At 41.2% G+C, this 21711-nt stretch overlaps 1 protein-coding gene across 1 annotated transcript; it reads right to left on the bottom strand.

The window, feature by feature from the left end:
• Nucleotides 1-766: 766 nt before the first annotated feature.
• On the bottom strand, nucleotides 767-20760 carry SNX18 (sorting nexin 18). Its single transcript, XM_084225622.1, has 2 exons — nucleotides 19165-20760; nucleotides 767-1727 (listed from the first exon to the last, which is right to left on the bottom strand). The coding sequence occupies exons 1-2, from the start codon at nucleotides 20708-20710 to the stop codon at nucleotides 1474-1476; spliced, it is 1800 nt and encodes a 599-aa protein (XP_084081748.1). The 5' UTR covers nucleotides 20711-20760; the 3' UTR covers nucleotides 767-1473.
• Between the last annotated feature and the right edge of the window lie 951 nt (nucleotides 20761-21711).

Genomic DNA, 21711 nt, shown 5'->3' with positions numbered 1-21711 from the left:
TGATTAATTCAATTAAACAAAAAAATAAACATTTTGCTTCCTTGCAAGGTTTTGTTATTTTTGTTCAAGAGAAAAAAGATAGGATAAACAAAAACCCTCTTTCATACTGACCTATAAGAAGGAAATCAATTGGTAAGAAATACAGACTTAATTCAAGGGAAATAAGCCATAAACCTCTTTAAAAAGATAGTGTTTACATATCTATAAATGCACCCTGCTTGTCAAAAATATTTATACAAAAATTAAGACAGTTAATTCTTGAGTGTTACAAACATAAAAATGCCACCTGTTTTCCAAGTCAGTTCAGCCAAGCCTTCAGATAATTTATTTAATGATAATCCCCAAAAACTTTTAACTTAGTAAACTAATGAATCACAGTGGAGTTTAAACTCAGACAACTGGCAGTGCAGATGCAAGTCTGAAGTTAAACTGAATCAGCAACTGAACAAAGAGCAAATAATTTGAAACTTAAAAAAAAATGTTGCAGCCACATAGCTTGCATTAATATCCCCTTGATATAAGCAATTTTTATTAGGCTAGCTCTTCAAATTTCCACTTACAGTAATGCTGTATACCAAAAAAAACCAACAAAAAACCAAAACAAAACAACAATAACAACAAAAAACCAAAAATAAAACCCCAAACAAAACAAACAAACAAACAAAACCAAAACAACCCCCCCCCCCCAAAAAAAACCAACCAAAAAACCCCACCCCTTACCCTTACTGTATTATTTCTTTCAGAAAGGGAATTAAGTGGTGTATTTTTGTAGATGTGCTTTACATGTCCTAGTACATTTAACAACTAGTCTTGATTTCCAGGGAAAGTGTGAATAAATTTAACTTTTCCCCTTTGAGCTAACATTTGTTGTAAGAAAGTACTTGCTATGCAAACTGGATGGCAGCTGAATTTTCTTCCAGTCAGTCTGAGGTTTCATCATCAGTTCTTGTCATAGGCACCAACCCTTCATTCATTTAATCATAAAAATGTGACTTACTAGAAAAGGAAAAATAGAGTCTAAAGGCACAGAATCACATAGCTGCTCTAGTAGGAGTCTGTAAACAGAGAATTGCTTGAATTTAGGAAATCCAAATCTAGGAAAGTAAAAAGGCATCTGAAGCAGGCATTTATCTAGCCAACTTCCTTAAATACCCAAAGGGCTTTGAGGTCTAAGAAGTATGCACTAAAATACCGTATTTCAAAAAGCAATAAGGCAAATAGTATACTCATTATTTCAAAAAAGTTACAATGGTGTAGGCATACACAGTATAACTTAGTTACAATGCGTGGTACTGTTTCTACTACATAGCCCTATAACTGTTTTCTTTCTACATAATCAGAGATTAAACCCGGGTTCCAGGTGAACACAAACCCATCCTTGTACCGCCATCTATCACTGGCACCAGCTCTTCAGCAGCATTTGCTCTGCTGCCTGGGTAACATTCATGCTGAGCAAAGTCCACAAATCAGAGACTAAACACTGTCATACTTGTGAAGAGCTTCTTCTAGCTTTTGTGTCACTTTTTGAAAAAAGAGTATTTGCTGTTGCAAGAAATGCTGCATCTGTGATTTAAAGTCCCTCACACGAATTTTGTGGAAATGATTAATTTCTGCGAGGGTTGCAAAGGAAATAATGTTACAACGTTCTTGAATGCCCTCAGCTTTTTGGAGCTCCATCTTCCCCTCTTCCACGTGCCGCTTACTCTCCTTTACTTTGGTAAGGGCTCCTGTGTAAAGAACAAAATGAAACAGTTGAACTGTAAGGACCATGTAGACTTAACTACTGAACTTTAACAAGTGAATTAGTAACAACAAGGATTTGTATAAGACTTATTCTCAGTGTACTTATAGGTGTGCATAGACATATGTGTGAATGGAAGACAATAAAACAAAATATTTTTAATGTAAGAAAAATCACGGACCAGTGGATCCTGTGTAAAAAATAAAACTCAATACTTTTTTAAGGCTCAAGCATACTAAAGTTACTAGAACATCCTATTTTTCAACCTTAAAAATCAGATGGTGTCCTTCAGAGAATATATTATCATTATACCAGTAGAAGAGTAAGTGAAAGCACAAGAAAACTAGTCAGATCAATTTAAGCCTACACAAATACCAGAAAATTAACCTTGTTAAGAACTGGACTATGTGAAATATCCCTTTTCCCAATCCTTGTGAAATGTCAAAAGCATATCTTAATACAAAAAATCTTGTGAAAACATGTTTTTGCTTTTACACCAGCGATACTCCAAAACAAATTATTGATTACCAGAGAATCTAAAAGTTTATCTCAAAGTCACAGATGCCCAAGCAGACCTTATGCTTACACAGTGCTGTAAAACGTAGTAGAAAAGCAGAGTTACAGAACTGACAATCCTCCCTCTCCAAACAGCTAATTAAGGCACACACAATCCTACAAAACCAAAATATCATCCAAAACAGACCTATCCAAAGCACAGCCATCTTAAGACATTCATACTGGACTCAATTTCCCACAGACCAACTTGTTAGCCTTACTTATTTTATTCATATAACTAAACCAAATCAGACTAGTACAACTTCTATCATCTCACTAGATTCTTGTTCCTGTAAATATTTGTAATGTCGTAACTCTCCTTTCAGATTACACTTCTTGCATGTGACTACAGCATGATGCCTGAATGCTAAGGGCAGTGTCTGTCTCTGGGGGCTGCAAGGCAGAGGCAGTGTTCCACACCTTCCTGGCTCCCATGGCATGACAGCGGGATGGCTAAGAGCTTGGCTGCTTCTGCTGATTAACCTCATCATCTGCAGCCTGGCTCCAAAAAGATCACTGAAAAACCTTTTCCACAGGCAGTGGCACCAGTAGTGACACTGTGCCAGAAGATCTGTATGTTGTTCTCTAAGGAGTAAGGAATCTGTGAGGTAGGCTATGATCTGAAAAACACTTAGTCCCTTCTTCTACAAGAAGAACACTTCTTTCAACAAATTTAGCCTTAGCAAAAATTTTTCTGTGCTCTGTGGGCACGACAGGAATCTATGCACAGCTGTGAAAAATTGAAATTTGGGACATACTGGAAGCCAGATGTAGCTGGTTAAATAAACATGACAACTCTTCAGTTGTGATGTGGGAAACAGCTTTAGATGTTATTTCTAAAATGACCAAACTGGAAAAGAAATACTGAAATTCACAGCATCAGCAGCTGAAAGCATAAGTAAGCTATGGAGCATCTATAATCTTCAGATTATTTTACATCAATAAAAAACATACATTACCAAACACAAGTGCCCTCTAGACTAGATATATTATATATTTTTTTGCTATTAAAAATAAAAGAAAAGAGAAAGATTTAAATTAGTGAAGGAATCCAGTGGGGAAAGTAAGGTACAATCATTAACACTGCTCTGTTAATGCATATGGATCATACTGGTCCTGTAGTGGAATTTCTTTTAAAATCTGGACAGACTATAACCAGGTGTCAGCAATATATGACAAAGCTCATACATATCCATAAGTATAAAGCTGTACCTTATTGCTTGTTTTTTGGTTTTTTTTAATGCCTTTAAATGAAGCTTTTAATAGTAATATAATTAATCTTAAAATAACTCCATAGAGGGATAATATTATCCTATTTTAGGACAGTCAAAGAATTCTCCATAAACACAGAGAAAAAAACCCCAAACCACGTGCTTTATTCTAAGAAGAAATTAATTGTTTAAAAATGTCATTTTTAAGCTGTTCAGCATCTACTGAAGTTTGCAAGACTTAGTTTAGCAAATCCAAGTAAAAGTTATTAGTTTTCATGGCTTTGAAAGCAGCTTAAATAATAAAAAATTGCCCATTTTTCTCCAAACACCTTACCATAATGTACACTTCTCGTACTTCATGTGAGCAAAACCCTGAGCTGGAACAGAGATTTCTTGATGTGGAAGGTTAAATGATTCATCCTACAGTGAACAGAAGACAGGAATTGTGGACTGGAGAGCAGCCCGTTGTGTATATCCCTTGTGAAGAGAAGCCTCTTGTGCAGAGATGCCTCAGTAGGTGATGGTAAGCTTCAAGGACTCCCAGCTCACAACTCTGGATCTGTAGCACCCCAGTCTGTACACTATGAACTCCCCAGCTCCACCCTCTCACCCTCATCCATCACACTCGGGGCCTACTCTGGCACCTCACAGCTCCTGCTGCCACCCTTGGGTGGGATGCTGGGGTGAGCAAGGCCCACTGGTCTAGAAGTACACCTGCAGAAATTTCTCCTGGTTTCTGATTTTAATTATGCGAATACCTAGTATTGGTTTGGACAACAAAAAAAAAGGAAGATGTATTTAAAAGAAAAGAAGGCTGAATCACAGCAATCCGAGAAAAGGCTAAAACATATTTTAGGAAGAAGAAACAGAAGGAGCCAGCTTCCAATGCATATTAGCTCAAGGAAGCCTCCTGCAGAGTACCTGGGATAAAATACACCAGTGCACTGTGTATCCATGCCTGGGATAAAAATACACCAATGCATTGTTCCCAGGGGGATGGAATACATAAAAATAGATTCTGGGTTTTTTTTTTAGATCCAGATGTACAGATTCTGTTCAATCTTGCTCATGCATTTAAAGACCTTCTGTCAGAAGTCACTTCCCAGTGATCAGGACTAGCTTTCAACAAGTGAAGAGTGCCTGGATTAAAAATGATGCAAAAAACTTTGCCACATCTATTTCTGTTCTTAAAGGTGTGGAAAAGCTTATATGAATGCTGTTTGTCACTGCCCAAATCCTTACAGTAAACAGACTCCTGTGCTCATTGCAGCTAAAGGGTTTAAAACAGACTCAGATTTCAGTTCTTGTTTTGAAATATGAAATTAGACAACACAAGAGGATACAAACACATACAACAATGGACATTCGTGCTAACAAAATTTGTGCTAGTGTGTTTTTGTGCTAGAAGCCAAGAAAAAGGGGACAATGCAAAGTTCTCAGTAGAAATAAATACTTTCAAGCCATAAAACTAGCAGCAACTTAAATGGGTACTGAAGTGTTATGAGGAAAAAAGAATTGTATTGAGACAGTAAGCTACTCATGTAAACATGAGATTGCTGTGAGGTAGGAAGAGTTGTACACATTCAGGAAAAAAAAAAATCCTGAATCCAAAAGCGCTTAGGTTTGGGTCAAACAATCTATTTTCACATCATCTGCAGTTTTATTCCAGTAACAAATGTTTTGAGATTGTGTGAAGTGTCAAATAAGGATGGGTTTGGATCCATACACCCGATTTCCTTCCACAGAGGAAGTACACATGTACTCCTATGAACCCATGCTGACGTATATGCATCTCCAAGTCCAAGTTGCAGCCTCCAGTGTGGCTAGAAGGTAGAAGTTTTGGGGTTCCTGTCTTCCAGGCTGCAATTCAGACTGCTTTTCACTCAATTCCTTAGCCTCCCTAGGAAGGAAGGCTTGCCCTGTACCCACTAGCACATGCAATCAGAAGCCAAAGAGCAGTGATACCTGCAAAGGATGTACCATCTTCCCTTTCCACCTCTTCTCAAAACACCCAAAAATCAGCTCTCAAGTGCTGCATGCAACAGATAGGAGTGAAACATCAGCTGTGTCCAGAGCTACTAATCCACACAAGGAATTCTTCAGGGCAGGAGCCCTTTTTTTGCTCTCTATTTGCACAGTGTTTAATACAATGACATCTGTTTCATGGCAGGCCTTGCTCCATTCTTAAAAAACACAAACAGTACATTGCTGTAGCAGCAGCAATTTAACTGCATAGAGTAATGCTGCACATGGATGAAACACAAAGAAGTGTCAGTTCAACACTGCTGAATACAGCACTAAAGCAGTGGCAAGCACCAGCTGAATTCACTGGGGTCTGAAACCCACTGTCAGTCTCAAGAATCTGTCACCAATATAAGTCACAAATACATCAACGTCTTCAGTATCTCACTTCAAAATGTTCAACTTGAAAACTCACCTGCTTCTAAGAGACAGCAGGTTAATTTTTTATATCCTATGATTGTAATGTCTTTATCATTGCAGCTATTAAAGTATCTCTTTCACTTCAGTGATAAATTATACTAAAACTGAGAAAACATATTTTTTTAATGATCTCTCAGAAGCTGTACCTCAGAAATCTTGTGCAAATAAAATTATCTATGCAATAAATATTTCATCTTTCTACTATCAGCAAGCTACAAAATAACATTTAGTGCACTACTTACTAGACGGTAAAACAACATACATTTCCACACCATTCATCAGTCCAACATATTAAATACTCTAATAGGATGCATAATGTGTCCTTCAAAGCACCTTAATGAAGAGAGAGCTTTGAACTTGCCAAACAATTCCCTCAGCTTTACTTTTCTTACAAGAAATCTAAGAAACCATCCCTAATGGAAAAGGAAAAAAAAAACATATTGATGATGCTGCTTTCATAAAAAGATGCAGAAGCAGATAATGCAACTAGAAATATTTCCTTTTTCCTTACTTAATGATGAGATTATTTAACTAGAGATCTTTGCTTAAAGATTTGAAAAAGCAAACCCTAGGTAGCTCGCGTGCACGGAAACAACATTATTTCTAATCCAGCAGAGTGCTGCCAGAGCAAGTTGGTTTACATGGTTGTCCCTCTTACTCCAGATCTAGCAAAGATGTTGTCACAAGATGTCTCAAATGACTAATCCAATAAAAGAATGCAAGTGGCCTGGGGAGACAGATGATGCCTTAGCTTTATCATTGGCTTAGCTATGTGATCCAGGTCAGCCCTGGGTTACACAATCATTAGCTCCAACACAAGGGAAATTGCAGAAGCATTTCATGAGTGTCCTATTTTCAGCTAGGGTAGAGTTAATGTCTTAGTACTGTTACAGTGCTGTGTTTTAGATTCAGAATGAAAATGCTGTTGATAACACACTGATGTTTGGGTTTTTGCTATGGCACGTTTATTCCAAGTCAAGGATTTCTTTTTCTGCCTCCTAGTTTCATGTTCAGCCAGTGAGGAGGTGCACAAAAGAAAACTGGACATAGTTGGGCAAGTGATTGGAACTGACCAAAGGAACACTCCACTCCACAGAAGCCATGCCCAGGATATAAACTGGGGGAGTTATCCAGAAGCACAGCAGATCTGGGTTTGGAAGAGGGTCTGGCATCAGTCAGTGGGTGGTGAACAATTGCACTGTGCATCACCTGTTTGTTTCCTTTTTATTATCATTATTATTATTATAAAAACAGTTTTAAAACTGTTCTTATCTCAACATACAAATTTTACTTCAAGTCTCCTCCCCATTCCACTGGGTTTAGGGTGCGGGGAGAGAGAGGAAAGGGTTGAGAGAGTGATTGCTCAGTGCCTAACTTCCAGCTGTGCTCAAACCATGACAATGAGATAACACAGCCATGAAATCCAACTCTGAAAAAATTCCCAAACTTCTCTTTCTCAATTGAAAGTGAAAAAGTAACAGAACAGAGATTTTGCTACACTGACAGATTATTTTCTTAAGAATGCTCTGAGCAGTGATTAACAAAAGAAGCCTACACTGAGATTCTGCAAATTCTTTACATTTTCTGGCCAAGATTTATAATGGAAAGCAGCATAATAGGAATTTGCCTGAAATTAAAACCAGAAGACTTTTTCTGTGGAGACTGAACTAAAAGAAATGTCACAGGGAAAAAGTACCATTACAGCTATTAATATTGGAATGAGTTGCTTTTAAAAAATCTACTTCTACAGTTTTACACCAAAAAAACCAAGTGATTTTCAAACCCAAAGGCAAAATTCTGCCACTTGCTTTTGGTAAGTGCCACTTCAATAGTTTTCAAACCCAGTCTTTGCATTTAAAAGATGACATTCTTCTTCTTCAGTGCACAAAAACACTTTAACAACGTTTCCTTTTCCATACTGAAATGTCAAAAATATAAAACTCAAATATATAAAACTGCAATTACTTTAGTATTAGAGGTTTTTGTAGATACATGAAAATACCTATAATGCTTTTAGAACCTGCAGCCTAACAATAGTTGAAGAAGTGAGTTTTGTTTTTCAATGTTTTGTTGCCTATTGCTCTAAAAAAGCCCAGAACAACATAGTACTATCCTGTAAATTTAGGTTTATAAATTACAGCATTCTGCTGACATCTAGATCAACACTGACTGACTACAGTTATTAAAATCAGACATAATTATTTGCTCTTTTAGTTACCCTGCTGCAAAGCTAATTGAAAGCTGATGCTAAAAAACACATTCTTCAGTTCAAAATGAAGTCACTTTTTAATTTACATAACTCAAGAGCTCACACACAGTCTTTGCTAGACATTTCAGGACATTAATTAGCTGTAGCTTCATCTGATAGTCTTAACTTATAAACTGATTTAATTAAAATGAACCAAATTAACAATGATGCTAGAATGCAATGTAAAATGTCATTTTTTCAAAACTACCAGGGTTACTGGTAATCTAACTAATATCTTTTTAAGTTTTTAATAGTATGATTATTAAGATCTGATTAGACTCATTGAACATACATCTGCCAGTGTACACAGAGGAAGAGCATACAGAGCTGATTTATTTATCCAAATCTACAAGGACTGTAATCATACCTGTGCATTTTCAGAGAGTGTAAAATGATCACACTACTGAAAAAATATTTAAATCTCCACACTGTCAATGTGCATTTCAGTCCAGAGTACCTCAGAGGAATCAATGAGCCTTGGTCTGTAGCACCTCCAGTACCAATGCTTTGCTGGGCCATGCTACACCGCACTGCTATGTGAGCAGATGCCATAGCTTGCCTTTGGAGGAGTTGATAACAAAAAATGAGAGCAACATGGTCAAGAAAATGAAAGAAACATCACAGAATTATAATTTTAATGCATCTACTGCCCCACATTATGCCATAAGTACTGTATACGAAGAGATGGTGTTATTAAATTATTGTTAGTCGTACATTCTTTACCGTTGCAAGTAGGTAAGTTCATCATTAATTCTTTTTTATTGTTATCTTCCTTACCTGTAGTTTTCAACTCAAAGTTCAGGAGAGTGTGAGCATTTGAGATGCAAAACCAAGGCGAAGAAAACATCACTTATGCTCTGCAGAAATGGGTATCCATAAGTTACCCAAGAAAATGCACGAGCAACATGGTCAAGTAAATGAAAGAAACATCATAGAATTATAATTTTAATGCATCTACTGCCCCACATTATGCCATTATAAATTTTTTTTAAACTCCAACAAAACATAATGCTAGGTAGCCACATAGAAGAAGTGTGTAAAATGAGATTAATATTTTCCATTCAAATGCTGAATGTAGAGATGTTAAAACTGGTATCTTCTGATGCATTGTACACTAGCAGTCTTCTAAGCAAATAAATGACCTTATTTTAGCACTAAAGCATGCTTAAACTGTGTTTGTGAATAGTTTTGACTTTACAAGCACCTACACTGATGTCTGAAAGGAGGCCCACCAGGAATCATTTGACTGTAAAATCCAGTTAAACTATGTGTACAGCTGTCTGTTTTCACAAACATAACATTTTGCACCACAGCCTGGGAGGCAAATACTAACTTATGCTGGGTTTGCCCAGTTCTAAGGCACTCTGTACTTTTTGGCACTCACATGTACCATTCAAAAGACTTTTTCTTTGGTGCGGTTTCAGCTGGCAATGCAGACTAGGGGGACCAAAAAGAGTGAAACATAAACTACACTGGTCACCAGAAACACAGTACATTTGCCCATTAGAAAGGTAGGCATGTTTTTTAGGACCACACTTGAAAATTCAGGCAATTGGAATTTGCAGAAGTACCAAGATGAAACCTTTCCTTTTTAGTACTTCTTATTAGTTTACATCTAACTAGGGCATCAAACAAGCTTTCTAATACAGAACTCTGCTTTTCCAGAATTGGAGTTGGTTTATTACAGTTCAGTTGTCACAGGTTTTGTGGATTTTTCCTAATTAGGATGCTAGGAACAAGCACTTTGTTAGAAAGATGCTCCAGAGTTTTAACAGCTTTTGTAAATGCCCTGTTCATACTGCTGATTTCAAGAAAACAACCATCAGAAATCATGCTATCTATGGATAAAATGAATTAATTTTCAGTATAAATGGTTAAAAGCAAATGAGCAGAAATGTGTACTCCTTCTCCTCCTCTCCAAAATGAATGAGAGCACTATTACATTAAATGTTGACTTCTTTCAAAATTTTTGCAAGATTCATAGGATGTCGATGGACAGGGGAACCAGGTAACACTGTGTATCAACATCGAACTATTACTGAGAGAAGTAAGTATAAATGCAAGTTCCATTGACTCTTACATCACTACTTTATTGGGGCACAGTGAAACACCTGCTTTTGGATGTTGTTTTCTGTTAAGACTAAATGGGAAGCAAAGAACATATACAACTTACAGCGTTTGCTTGTCCACTATCACCTGTTTAGCTCCACTGCTTTTGTAAGATGAGCAAATAAAACATGTATAGGCAGTTTAACATAAATGCATATAAAATAGTTAAGATGCAAATGAAATGCAGATACTCGTTTATGTTATCCTAGTACCCTTTAATTGCCCTCTCAGATTTCTGAACGTTTCTGTGCAAGAACAAAAAAAAGTTTTCTTGTTTGAAAAACTGTATTTTCTGCAGTTTCTCTGTATAAACAAAAAGAAGTAGAACTCCTGTAGCAGAAAAAGACTTTCAAGGTAAGCCATCATTAATGCAACCAATTAAAATATGTTATATAATACAAAAGCAGAACATGTAAAAATTTTAATATAATGCTGTACTCACATTATTTAAAAGAAAAGCTTATTTAGTATACTGCTAGCTAGGTAGCATAGCTATTCCTGCCTATAAAGATTCAAAATCACAAACATTCTAAAAAAAATCAGAATAGTAAGTTGCATTTACTATGGGACAACAAAGAAACATAAACTCCGAATCAGAGGATGAACATTCTTTTCACATTGTTAATGAACTGCATGTAGGCATAAAAAGCATAGCTCAGTTCACTATGATTACAGAAGTTGTCCACCCATGATGTGTACCTACTAAAAACAAAGGCTGACAACATCACCCTTCTTCCTGTTCTGCTACAGTAACAATCCAAAGCCACTGGCAAGAACTGAACAGATTGTTTAAATGTTGGTGGGTTGTTTGGGGTTTTTCCCATTTTATTAAAGTCCTCATGGCTTTTATGAAAGATACAAACAAGACTGCATAGGAGAGCATGTGCCATTTGTTTGCTCTAGTCTGCTGATAAGGCTCATGTTTTGAGACTCAGCCAAATGTAATTTCCTATTTTTTTCAACTAAAATTTTCAAATTCTGTGTTATTTGAACCAGGAAATTTAAAATACATAAGATGCCAATTGGATAAGTTTACACAGTCTGCACTTACTGACTTGGCATTTTAACTGTTCAAACAAAGTCTAACAATGATGTCATGGAAAGATTCTGGAAAGGCTGAAACATGTCCTTGTTCTAAAGGTGACTTACAAATTGAAAAAGTTAGTCAGCTTGTTTGTTTTTGATAATGTGCTAACAAAGAACTGGAAGAGCTCTGGGAGCTTCTTTCCATTTTCAGTCTACCAATTCTTGTCTTCCACGTTTGGATAGAAGCCCTACCAGCCAGACTAAGAGCACCCAGGGCTACAGAAAAACCAGCCCCCTCTGTAGATTCTCCATATGTCTCTCAAAAGGCATTACTTTGTTTTTAAAATAGAATTCCTCTTTCTACGGTATAATTTTTAATTCTTCGATGTCTACACTGTTCTGCTACTCCCTAGTTGCTCACAGAGTCTTCCCAGTAGATAAAGCCTTACTGCTTGTGGTGAGCACACAGTATTGGGGCATTTTCTATGATCTGACTACAAATCTGATGAAGATTTGTATTTATTTAAATATGCACTGCCTGTAGTCAAATCTAGAGGTGTGAGCTCCAACCAAACTTCTGTTAGGACTAGCAGGGTAGACTGGACAGACTTTCTGGTGTCTGGTAATGCATGTAGTCTCTTCCACAGAAGGAATAGCTATAGTCTTCCTCTGATACCAGCAGGTTTTTAAAAAAACAACCCACTTGTGTGTTATTAGCCATGAAATGTCTCTGTTACATGATACCAGACTAGTTTCAAAAGGTAATAGGAAAATGACTCATCACAACACCACGAATCTCGCTCCCTTAAAGAGCCACAGAGATTGTGAGGGAGTGGAAAAGGAAAAATAATCATACATTAAGAAGACTGATGTATCTTTCATTATAGACAGGGCATAGAAGTCCTTTTTTTTCCTTCTTACTGTTTAATTTTCTTCAAGTAAAGGTATTGCTCAATTTTAAGTCATTTACTCCTGTCCTCTGACTTCACACAAACTAAGTCAGTGTAATTTTACACAGTTTCTAAATGTGAAGATTCTTTCATATTTTAGCTCCATTTCCTTAAGGTTACCTTCAAATATTGTGAGATAATATTGGGTAATGCGGCAGCAAGCAGACAGTGTTACATCATCACTGTGACAGCTATGGAGGGGCTGACATGGCAAAAAATAGAAGTCATCCTGGAGCAGTACATCCTTTCTCACCAAAGCTCTTACACAGATGACGTGCCCATCTCCTCTTACTGCTGCAAGGGTCATCTGGCTAGGATTGCATGCCTAGCTCTTACCCACCAGCTACCTGAGTTGAAGCCCATGCAAAGTGCATGCATCTGAGGGACAGAGGAGGAAAAAACACTACTAGGTAGATAATAGGAAAAACAGTGATGAGAAAAATCCTGTCTGCACAACAAATTTAAGAGCTTAGGAAGTCATCATAAGAGAAAAGCATTGCTTTTATACTGCATATAAAGTTTTAGGTGCCAATATTAGCCAGTCTGATTTATTCATTAATTCAAATACCACTTCTCCAGGGGGAGAGGAGGGACAAGGAAGCTGAAAATATTAGAGAGTTCCAGGTTTCAGTGCTGTTTGGGTTTTCCGGTGATTTAAATTTTGATGCATTTCCATCTGAATAGATTTTTTACCTACAGTTTTGTAAATAATATAAAAATATATATGTAATATTTGTAAATATTCTAAAAACACAGCAAATGCATTCTTTAAAGCCTACGTCTAGAGTTAAGTTTGCTTCAGGTAAATAAGACTATTTGCTTTATTTTACTTTTCACAAACAGTCACCTAAAAACAGTAAGTCATTCAGGTATTTTTAAAAACAATTCTCTTAAATCCCAGAATGCAAAGGAAATGGAATTGCCTGTATCTCAGGAAACATTTAGACAACTTTTTCAGGTCTCTTTTGTAAAAACCATAGCCAGAAATCTCTCAAACATTAACATCATAATGTTAAGAGAGAAGAAAACTGGAAAGCAGAGATGAAACAGCATGTTAGCCAGTACTTCCTCCACTTTCATGAATTGCAAGAGGCCAATTACAGTAATTCCTAAAACAAAACTTGAAAGAAAGATATCCAAAACTCCCCCAACTTCTCTACTCTCTAGTGAATATGAAGACAAGAGAGCCAGACAAGAATGAGCTACGATACTAGCATACACTGTCTCCAATTCCCACAAGTGCATGAATTTTGTGAACTTGCATGGGCCTGCAGTGAGCATTTGTGTTGAAGATTACAGAGGTACGAAGATTGCATCAAGTTGAGCAAAGCTTTAGCAATTAATACGTAGAAATTATTTCACCAAGAATGCCTAGGGAATTTCCCTAAGCAGACCTTAAATGAATAAAAGAGAAGGTATTATTCATTACAAATGGGAAGCTGCTTTGCTTCTCAAAATTAAAAAAAACCTGAACCAGTATTTCTTGAACAATACACCAGTTCTGCAATAGAAAATTATAAAATGCAGCTTAGTGTTTTGCGCCTCTGGAACTTAATATCCTTCTTCTGCAAATGTTTTGCCAGAGGCTAAAGAAAACTGTGTACAAGTGTATCTGTCTAATATGTACCTTCAATTCGAAAAAACCCACATATATGCCCAAGAATATTTTCACACATGCACATTAGAAGCATTTACCTACAAGGAGCTGAGGGCTTGATGCATGAAAATATTGGGATATTTAGAAGCTTGACACACCACTCTGCCATTGTCTACTGTATCCAGGCACTGGTTCTCCCTAATCACTTAATTTTCCAAATGAGAGCTATAGAACAGAAGTTATTGTAAGGGATGTATGCCATGAGACTGATATGCTCTATACCAGCCTCAGTGGGACTCTCAAGCCAAGTATTTCCAGATGGAAATGTGGGGTTTCCAACTTGGCACATTCTTTGCTGTAGGGCTCGACTGAATGAATCGGAGATCCGGACTAGGGTGCATATGAAACCAAGAAAGGTCTCAAAGCATTAACCTGTTGATCCTTGACTGGCATGTGGTACAGAAATGTTCAAATACTTTGTCTGTCTCTTCTGCAGCAGGAACATTAACTCCTCCTGCAGAAAATTACTTAAACACTAGGAACTCCAGATGAAAGAAAAGGAATCTTGTAAGATCTCCTGTTGAAGCTATTGCCATTTCATAAAATATCAATTTAAAATATCAATAAGATAATTAACAGTTTGAAAATATTTCCACAGTCCATTGGTACACGTGTTTTACACAAATTACACTAATCAGATCACATATGATGTCCTCAGCATAGAAGGCAGAAAGACCTGAATCCCAAAACAATTAAAAGCACAACAGTTAACACATTTTCCTGGTAAGATGCAGACAAAGCAACAGCAAGGCTTACATGTCTTTGGTTCATAATTCTAGAGAAAAAGAAAAAGCCCACACAGAGGGAACTTTTATCTCTGTGGCTCTTTTTTGCATAAGTTGCAGAAAGTTTTTAAACAAAACCTCAGACACGCAGAGTTCTCAGTCCATAGCACAAATCACACTTAGAAATCACATTCAACAGCTCTTCAGCTAACTGCGGCACAGCAAAAGCATAACAGGACAAGAGAGCTAAAATTACAGTATCACAGAATATGCCAAGCAGGAAGAGACCCACAAGTATCACTGAGTTCAACTCAGCCCTACAAGGGACATGCCAAGAGTCACATGAGGTGCCAGGTGAGGGTATTGTCCAAATGCTTTTTGAAATATATCCGGCTTGGTGCTTGGACCATTTCCCTCAGGAGCCTGTTCCAGTGCCCAAACACCACCTGGGTGAAGAACCCTTTCCTGGTATCCAACCGAAACCTCATCTGACACAACTTCAGGCCATTCCCTTGAGTCCCATCACTGGTCACCACAGAGATGAGATCAATGTCTGCCTCTCCTCTTCATGAGGATGTTGAAGAGCCCAGCAAAGTCTCCCCTCAGTCTCCTCCAGGCTGAACAGACCAAGTGACCTCAGCTGTTGCTCATCAGGCTTCCCCTCCAGAACCTTCAACATCCTCACGGCCTTCCTCTGGATGTTCTCTGGTAGTTTAATGTCTGATACCGTGGCACCCAAAAGTGTCCCCAGCACTCGAGGTGAGGGTGCCCCAGTGCACAGCAGAGCAGGACAATCCCCTCCCTTGCCTGGCTGCTGATGCTGTCCCTGATGCCCCCAGGACACACTTGGCCCTCCTGGCTGCCAGGGCACTGCTGGCTCATGTTCAACGTGCCATGGACCAGAGCCCAGGGCCCTTTCCATGGCACTGCTGTCCAGCCTCTCATTCCCCACTCTGTCTGTACATGCAGGGCTGCCCTATCCCAGGTGCAGAATCTGGCACCAGCCCCTGTGGAACTTCATATGGTTGGTGATTGCCCATTTCTCTAATCTGTCAGGGTCTCTCTGCAGTGCCTCCCTCCCTATGAGGGCGTAAACAGCTCCTCCCAGATTTGTATCACCAGAACATACTTATTGTCCCTTCCAGTCCTTTGTCCAAGTCATGTATGAAGATGTCAAAGAGCACAGGCCTGTGGAGCCCCCCTAGTGACAGGTCCCCAGTTGGATACCACCCCATTCACTGTAACCCTTTGTGCCCAACCCATGAGCCAGTTCTCACCCACCCCATGATGTGTTTGTCCAGCTGTGAGCTGTACATTTTGTCCAGAAGGATACAGTGAGAGAGAGCAATGGAAGCTTTAGTGAAATAAAAAAAAAATCACACCAATTGGTTTCCCTTGATCAATGGTGTGGATTACCTCGTCATAAAAGAAAGACTCAAAAAGCAGGACTTTCCTCTCATGAAGCTGTGCTGGATGTGACCAAGGACTGCATTGTCTGTCAAATGTTTTCAACACCTCTCAGAATAAGCTCCTTCATAACTTCACCAGGCACTGATGTGGGACTGACAGGCCTGTGGAAGGGGTTCTCCTTCTTGCCCTTCTTGAGAACTGGGATGTTTGCCAGCTTCCAGTTAGCTGGGACATAGGATTTCCAAGACTGCTCAAAAATCAATGAGAGGAGCTTCGTAATGATATCACTCCACTCTTCAAGGATTCTAGGATGAATCCTATCAGGCCCCATAGATTTGCACGGATCCAGCTTGAACTGGGAGGGTTGGGAGTCGATCATTCTCACACTCATGGTCCTCCAGCTCTATGCACAGACACAGGCAAGTTTTGGTACAGCTGCCTTTGTTCTTTCATCCTTCTTAGGTCCAAGGGAATACGATCTTGGGTTTTATCAGAAGAAAGCAATATATTTATATTATGTAGCAAAAAAAGAGCACTACTTCTAATTTCAGGGTTCATAATTTTAAAGGCATGGACATTTAAACAATGTATCAGTCAGGCTGCTGGTTCTGCAACTTGTAAGGGCACTTTGGTGTAATTTTACTGCTTAATGAGCTTGTAAACTAGAAAATAAAACCCTTGAAGAAAGACATATCAACTCTATTTTTCAGATGATTTCTTATCACAAACACAGTTTCATAGCAGTTTATTATACAAACAGATATGTGTGTAGTCTATAGGGACAATATTATTTCTCAAAACTGGCAACTATCCCAGACAGCAAATTTAAAACAAAGCCTTTATGTTACAAGAACACCAGACAGTTCATATTTTCATTTGAAGTTTACAGATTGGCATTGAAAAGATGTACCTTCTTAATAGTACCCCTTAAGAATAATAAGCCAGCAATATGGAGCACAAAACATGACTCTCAGTTTTTGTCTAGTTTGCTGTCTTGTAACAGAAACAACAACAAACACACAATCCACACAACTCAGTTCCTTTCATGGCCATGTACACTCAAGAGACCACCCTCTCAAGCCCCTGCCATATTCCTATGACTAACATGTACCATGGACGATACTGTGAACACAGTGCTAGCTCAGAGGCGCTGGAGCATTAACAGCTGTATGCAGGGGAGCTGGACATTTCTCCAGTCTGCTCCAGGACATTGCTCTAGCCCAAAATCAACTCTACATACACCATGCTCATGCACTGCTCTAGTTATTTACATGAACCTTCAGCAGTTCAGTAAGGGACACTTTACCAGTAAGTGTAAATTCAAACAGAACTACAAAAGAAATAAGGATGGTTTCAGCACCTATCTTACTATTAGCAGTCCTCTCTTCAAAGGCTTGTTTCCAAAAATACTTCAGTGAAGACCTCCACATAACTTTAAAGCCTGAGAATGTATTATTTAAATAGTATATACAGTCTGCTGGATTTTCCCATCTAATACAAGTATCCGTCCCTTTATTTTTTCCAGAAGCTTACATATAATCCTATTAGATGACAACTCACTTTAAAATGCTCTGCTCCCAAACATGAGGCAGTGCCAAGGCCACTCATCTCTCCAAATCTAAAATATTTGAAAGCTGCTATCAAAACACAATACCATAGCAGCTAGCAAAGAAACTCCTCAAATGCTAACCTCCACACCTCCCCCTCCTCTTCAAAATAAAATTAAGACTGTTTAAGTTTCCACTCACAATTTTTGATATTTGATAACAGAATGGAAATCAGACTTTGATCCATACAATTTTTATGAAAAGCTTATTTTCTTAAATAACAACAAACTGTGCACTTTGTAGCAACTCTCTTTCCTCAGATGTTCCCAGCATGCATATGTCTGGACACCTGTCTTTCTGCTCTGTTGAAAAAACTTTTCCAACTCTTTTTACCCAACTTAGTGTACTGTCCCAGATGCAAAACCCCTGGAAATGTCATGTAAGGACGAAAAGACTGATTTGCTCTGGGTGACAATTCACTTGGGATTTAATCTCCAAAATAATTTCCTACAAAGCTCGTGCATTTTCTTGGGTAACTTATGGATACCCATTTCTGCAGAGCATATGTGATGTTTTCTTGGCCTTGGTTTTGCATCTCAAATGCCCACACTCTCCTGAACTTTGAGTTGAAAACTATAGGTAAGGAAGATAACAAAAAAAAGAATTAATGATGGACTTACCTACTTGCAACGGTAAAGAATGTACGACTAACAATAATTTAATAACACCATCTCTTCATATACAGTACTTCAAACTTCTGTTTATCTGAACAAGTGTCATTAGTTATATAGCAGATTTTTTTCATTTTTGAGTTTCTTTCTTTCTGACAGGTCACAAAGTACCTTACCACTAGCAATCTGAACCTGGATAGCGTGTTTCAGCGTGTATCAAGAAAGATACTGAAACGGTAACAGGTGACCAGCATCTGTTCATGATAATAAGGGCAAAGGTTGAACAACTAAGAACACTGCAGCTGACCATTACTTTTTCACAAACACCACAGGACACTTGGGCTGAACAAAGATGCCCCAGCAGCCTTACACATCTCATCAGACTGATGCTGCAAAACACACACCTCCACGAACACCTTGAACAGAGTGGTCAATCAGAGGAGTACCTGCATCATCATGATATTACCTCATATTTATTACCTAACAGACAAAAGATTTAAGATACCTCACATACCTCAGAGTAATAGATGCTTGCATACCACTCGATTTCCAGGGTTGGTAAACAAGCCAAATAATCTTTAACATACAAGCAGTTTAGTTCGATGTGGTTGCTTTCAGAAATACGCAGCCGAACACAGCAAACTCTGATCAGCAAAACTCCCAACTATGTTTAGGCCTTTGGCACAAAATAAAAATTGCCACTGATGTGTTTTTTGTATTTCTAGTGAGAGTTTACCTATGTAAACACAGGAAGATTGAACGCAACGCCAGCAAGCCACAGGCTTGCAAATTCAGGCAAGGGTTCCTATATTGGTTGCATGCCACTGATACATAAAAGTTAAATTGTTTCAAAAAACACAAAAGGGTCTTACCTTTCTGCACATGGATGATGTCTGGAAAGTTGGCCAAATGCCCCTGATATAATGCTAACAAATCCATCACAGGATCTAGGTCCTGCCGGGGCTGATCTGCAAAGAGGTCCCCAATGGCATCATAGGCTTCTGCAGTGAAGGCTATGGCTTGGTTGAGGCCAGCTGAAAAGGCCTGCTGGTCCAGCTCAAATGCCTGACTGAGGCACTTGAAGGAGTGCCCCACCTTCTGGTATTCCTTCTTGAAACCAGTGACTTGTTTGCGGGCAAACTCGTTGGCCGTGTGATTAAGTTGCAGGGCACTCTCATCCATCTTCTTCGTGAAGGCTTTGAAGCCATCCACCTGGCTTTCCACCTCCTGCAAGTCCAGGCTAGCCCCAGGGCCTGTGGGGACACTGATGGTCAGAAAAAAGTTGGCACCCACCATCTCATCCTTTTCAGCCTTGCGCTTGCCCTGTTTCCAGGCCTTCTCATCCGTGCTGGGACAAGTGAGGAAGTGCTGGAAGGCATCACACTGAGCCAGCACAGGGTGGCTGCACATGTGGTCCATCCACCAGGCCAGGCCTTTGCGACGTTTAGAGATGAAGTCCTCCTCAAAGCGGCCAGTGGCTTGCTTCTCTGGCAAGTGCGGCACGGAGATGACGGGGAACTTCTCAGCCAGGCGCCCATAGAGCCAGTCAAAGTGCTTGTAGCGGCGGTGCACCTGCTGCCCGGTGTGGCTGGGCACCAGCTTGTAGGCGATGTAGCTCTTCATGCCCTTGAATTTGGTCTGTTTGGTGGGGTCCTCGATGGAGCACTGGAAGGGGTAGGGGTTCTCTTGCCACTCGGGGCCCCTGGGCCCCAGCACCACGCACAGCTTGTCCCCGTCCTTGACGAAGCCCGACGCCTCGCCCAGCACGAAGGCCTCTCCGCCGGACTTGACGAAGGTGGAGAAGCGATTGAGATTGCGGCTCACCGTGGCCGAGCTCTTGGCGGCGCCGCCGCCGCCGGGGGGGTGCGGGTGTCCCGGTGGGTGCCCCGCGCCGCGGGCGCCCAGGGACGGCTCGGAGCGGGTGGACAGGCGGTACCGGCCCGAGGCGCCGCCGCCCGCCGCCTCGTAGTCGGGGTAGGAGCTGCCCAGGGCGCCCGGTTCGTCGGCCACCGTGGAGCTGTCGTCCCAGTCGTCGTCCCAGTCGTCATCGCTGCCCTGGCTGGGCTGGTAGGAGCCGCCGTAGGGCGGAAAGGGATACCCGGCGGGCGGCGGCGGGAAGGGCTCGGGCGGGGGCTGCTGCGCCGCCGGCTTGAAGGCGGCGGGGGGCGGCAGCGGCTCGAATCCGCCGACGGGGACGTTTGCGTAGCGGGCGGGCGGCGGCGGCTCGGCGGCGGGGGCGCGGATCACCTGCACGTAAGAAGCCGGGAAGAGCCCGCGGTCCCCGCGGCTGTTGACGCCCTCCAGCCACCCCTCGATGTCCTGCTCGCTGCACAGGCTCAGCACCTCGTGCTCCCGTAGGGAGATCTCACCCGGGTTCTCCGACCTGAAGTCGTACAGCGCCCGCGCCCGCAGCGCCATCGCCGCCCACCGGGGCGCTCCCTGCGCCGCCGCCCCTCACCGCGTCGCGCTGAGCGGGGCTGCCGCACAGACTGCCGCCTCCCTCGGGCTCCACGTCCCGTCGGCGGCCTGCCCGGTGCAGCTCCCGGAGCAGCTCCCGGTGCCGCTCCCGGAGCCGGCGGCGGGCGCGGGGCCGGGCCGGGCCGTCCCACGTCGCCAGTTGCGCTAATCCAGAGCCGAGCGGCAGGGCGGAGCAGCCGAGCGCGGAGCAGCCGAGCGCAGAGCGGCCGCCCCCATCGATGGCCCCCCTCCGTACGCCCCCTGCCGGCCGCGGTCCCCGCGCCCGGTGTCCCGGCCCCGCCGGGCCTTCGCCGCTGGATCGCCGCCGGCGCCTCACGATCATCCCTCGAGGGCGCGTCAGCGCTTCCCCGCGTCCGGCCGGGAAGCTTCCCGAGCCCTCGGGTCTTCTCCCCGCGCTCCGGGGCCGCCGCCGCGGGGGCCGCGCCAGGCGGGTGCTGCTGGCGCTCCTCCGGCTGCCTGCTGCCTCCAGGGAAAAAGAATGTCAGGGTGCGTTTTGCTCGTGGATAACGCGTATTTTAGCCTTCGCGAAAAATGTCGTCATGCCACTGATGTTGGTTTTCTGTGGAACAGCCTCAGTCCAGCTGTTTTTTCCCTGCGTGGTTATTTCCCCACCTGTTGTTCCTGGTCCTGTGTTGTCTAGTCATATGAATCCCGTCCCATTAATCATCTTTTACCTCTCTTTGGATCCCTAAGTACAAGTTTCTCTCAAAATTTCTGCCTGTTCACGAGCAATTAGAAGGAAGTGTTTCCGAGGAGTTGTTCCAAGTTTCTGGTCCCCAGTTCTTCATGTTTCCCCGTTAGCATCCGGATATCTTGCTTTTTTCTCTGCCATAGTTAAGGGAGTATGCTACTTCTTAGATTTGTGTCAAATAATTTGTCTTCATCTGAAAGCAATTCACTGGAATGCTACAAGACCCATGGTTTCCTTTCAGTGCTGGTTT

This window comes from Fringilla coelebs (genome assembly GCF_963513975.1).
Source record: "Fringilla coelebs genome assembly, chromosome: Z".
In the NCBI taxonomy this organism is placed as follows: Eukaryota; Metazoa; Chordata; class Aves; order Passeriformes; family Fringillidae; genus Fringilla; species Fringilla coelebs.
This window is presented reverse-complemented; position numbering and strand designations above follow the sequence as displayed.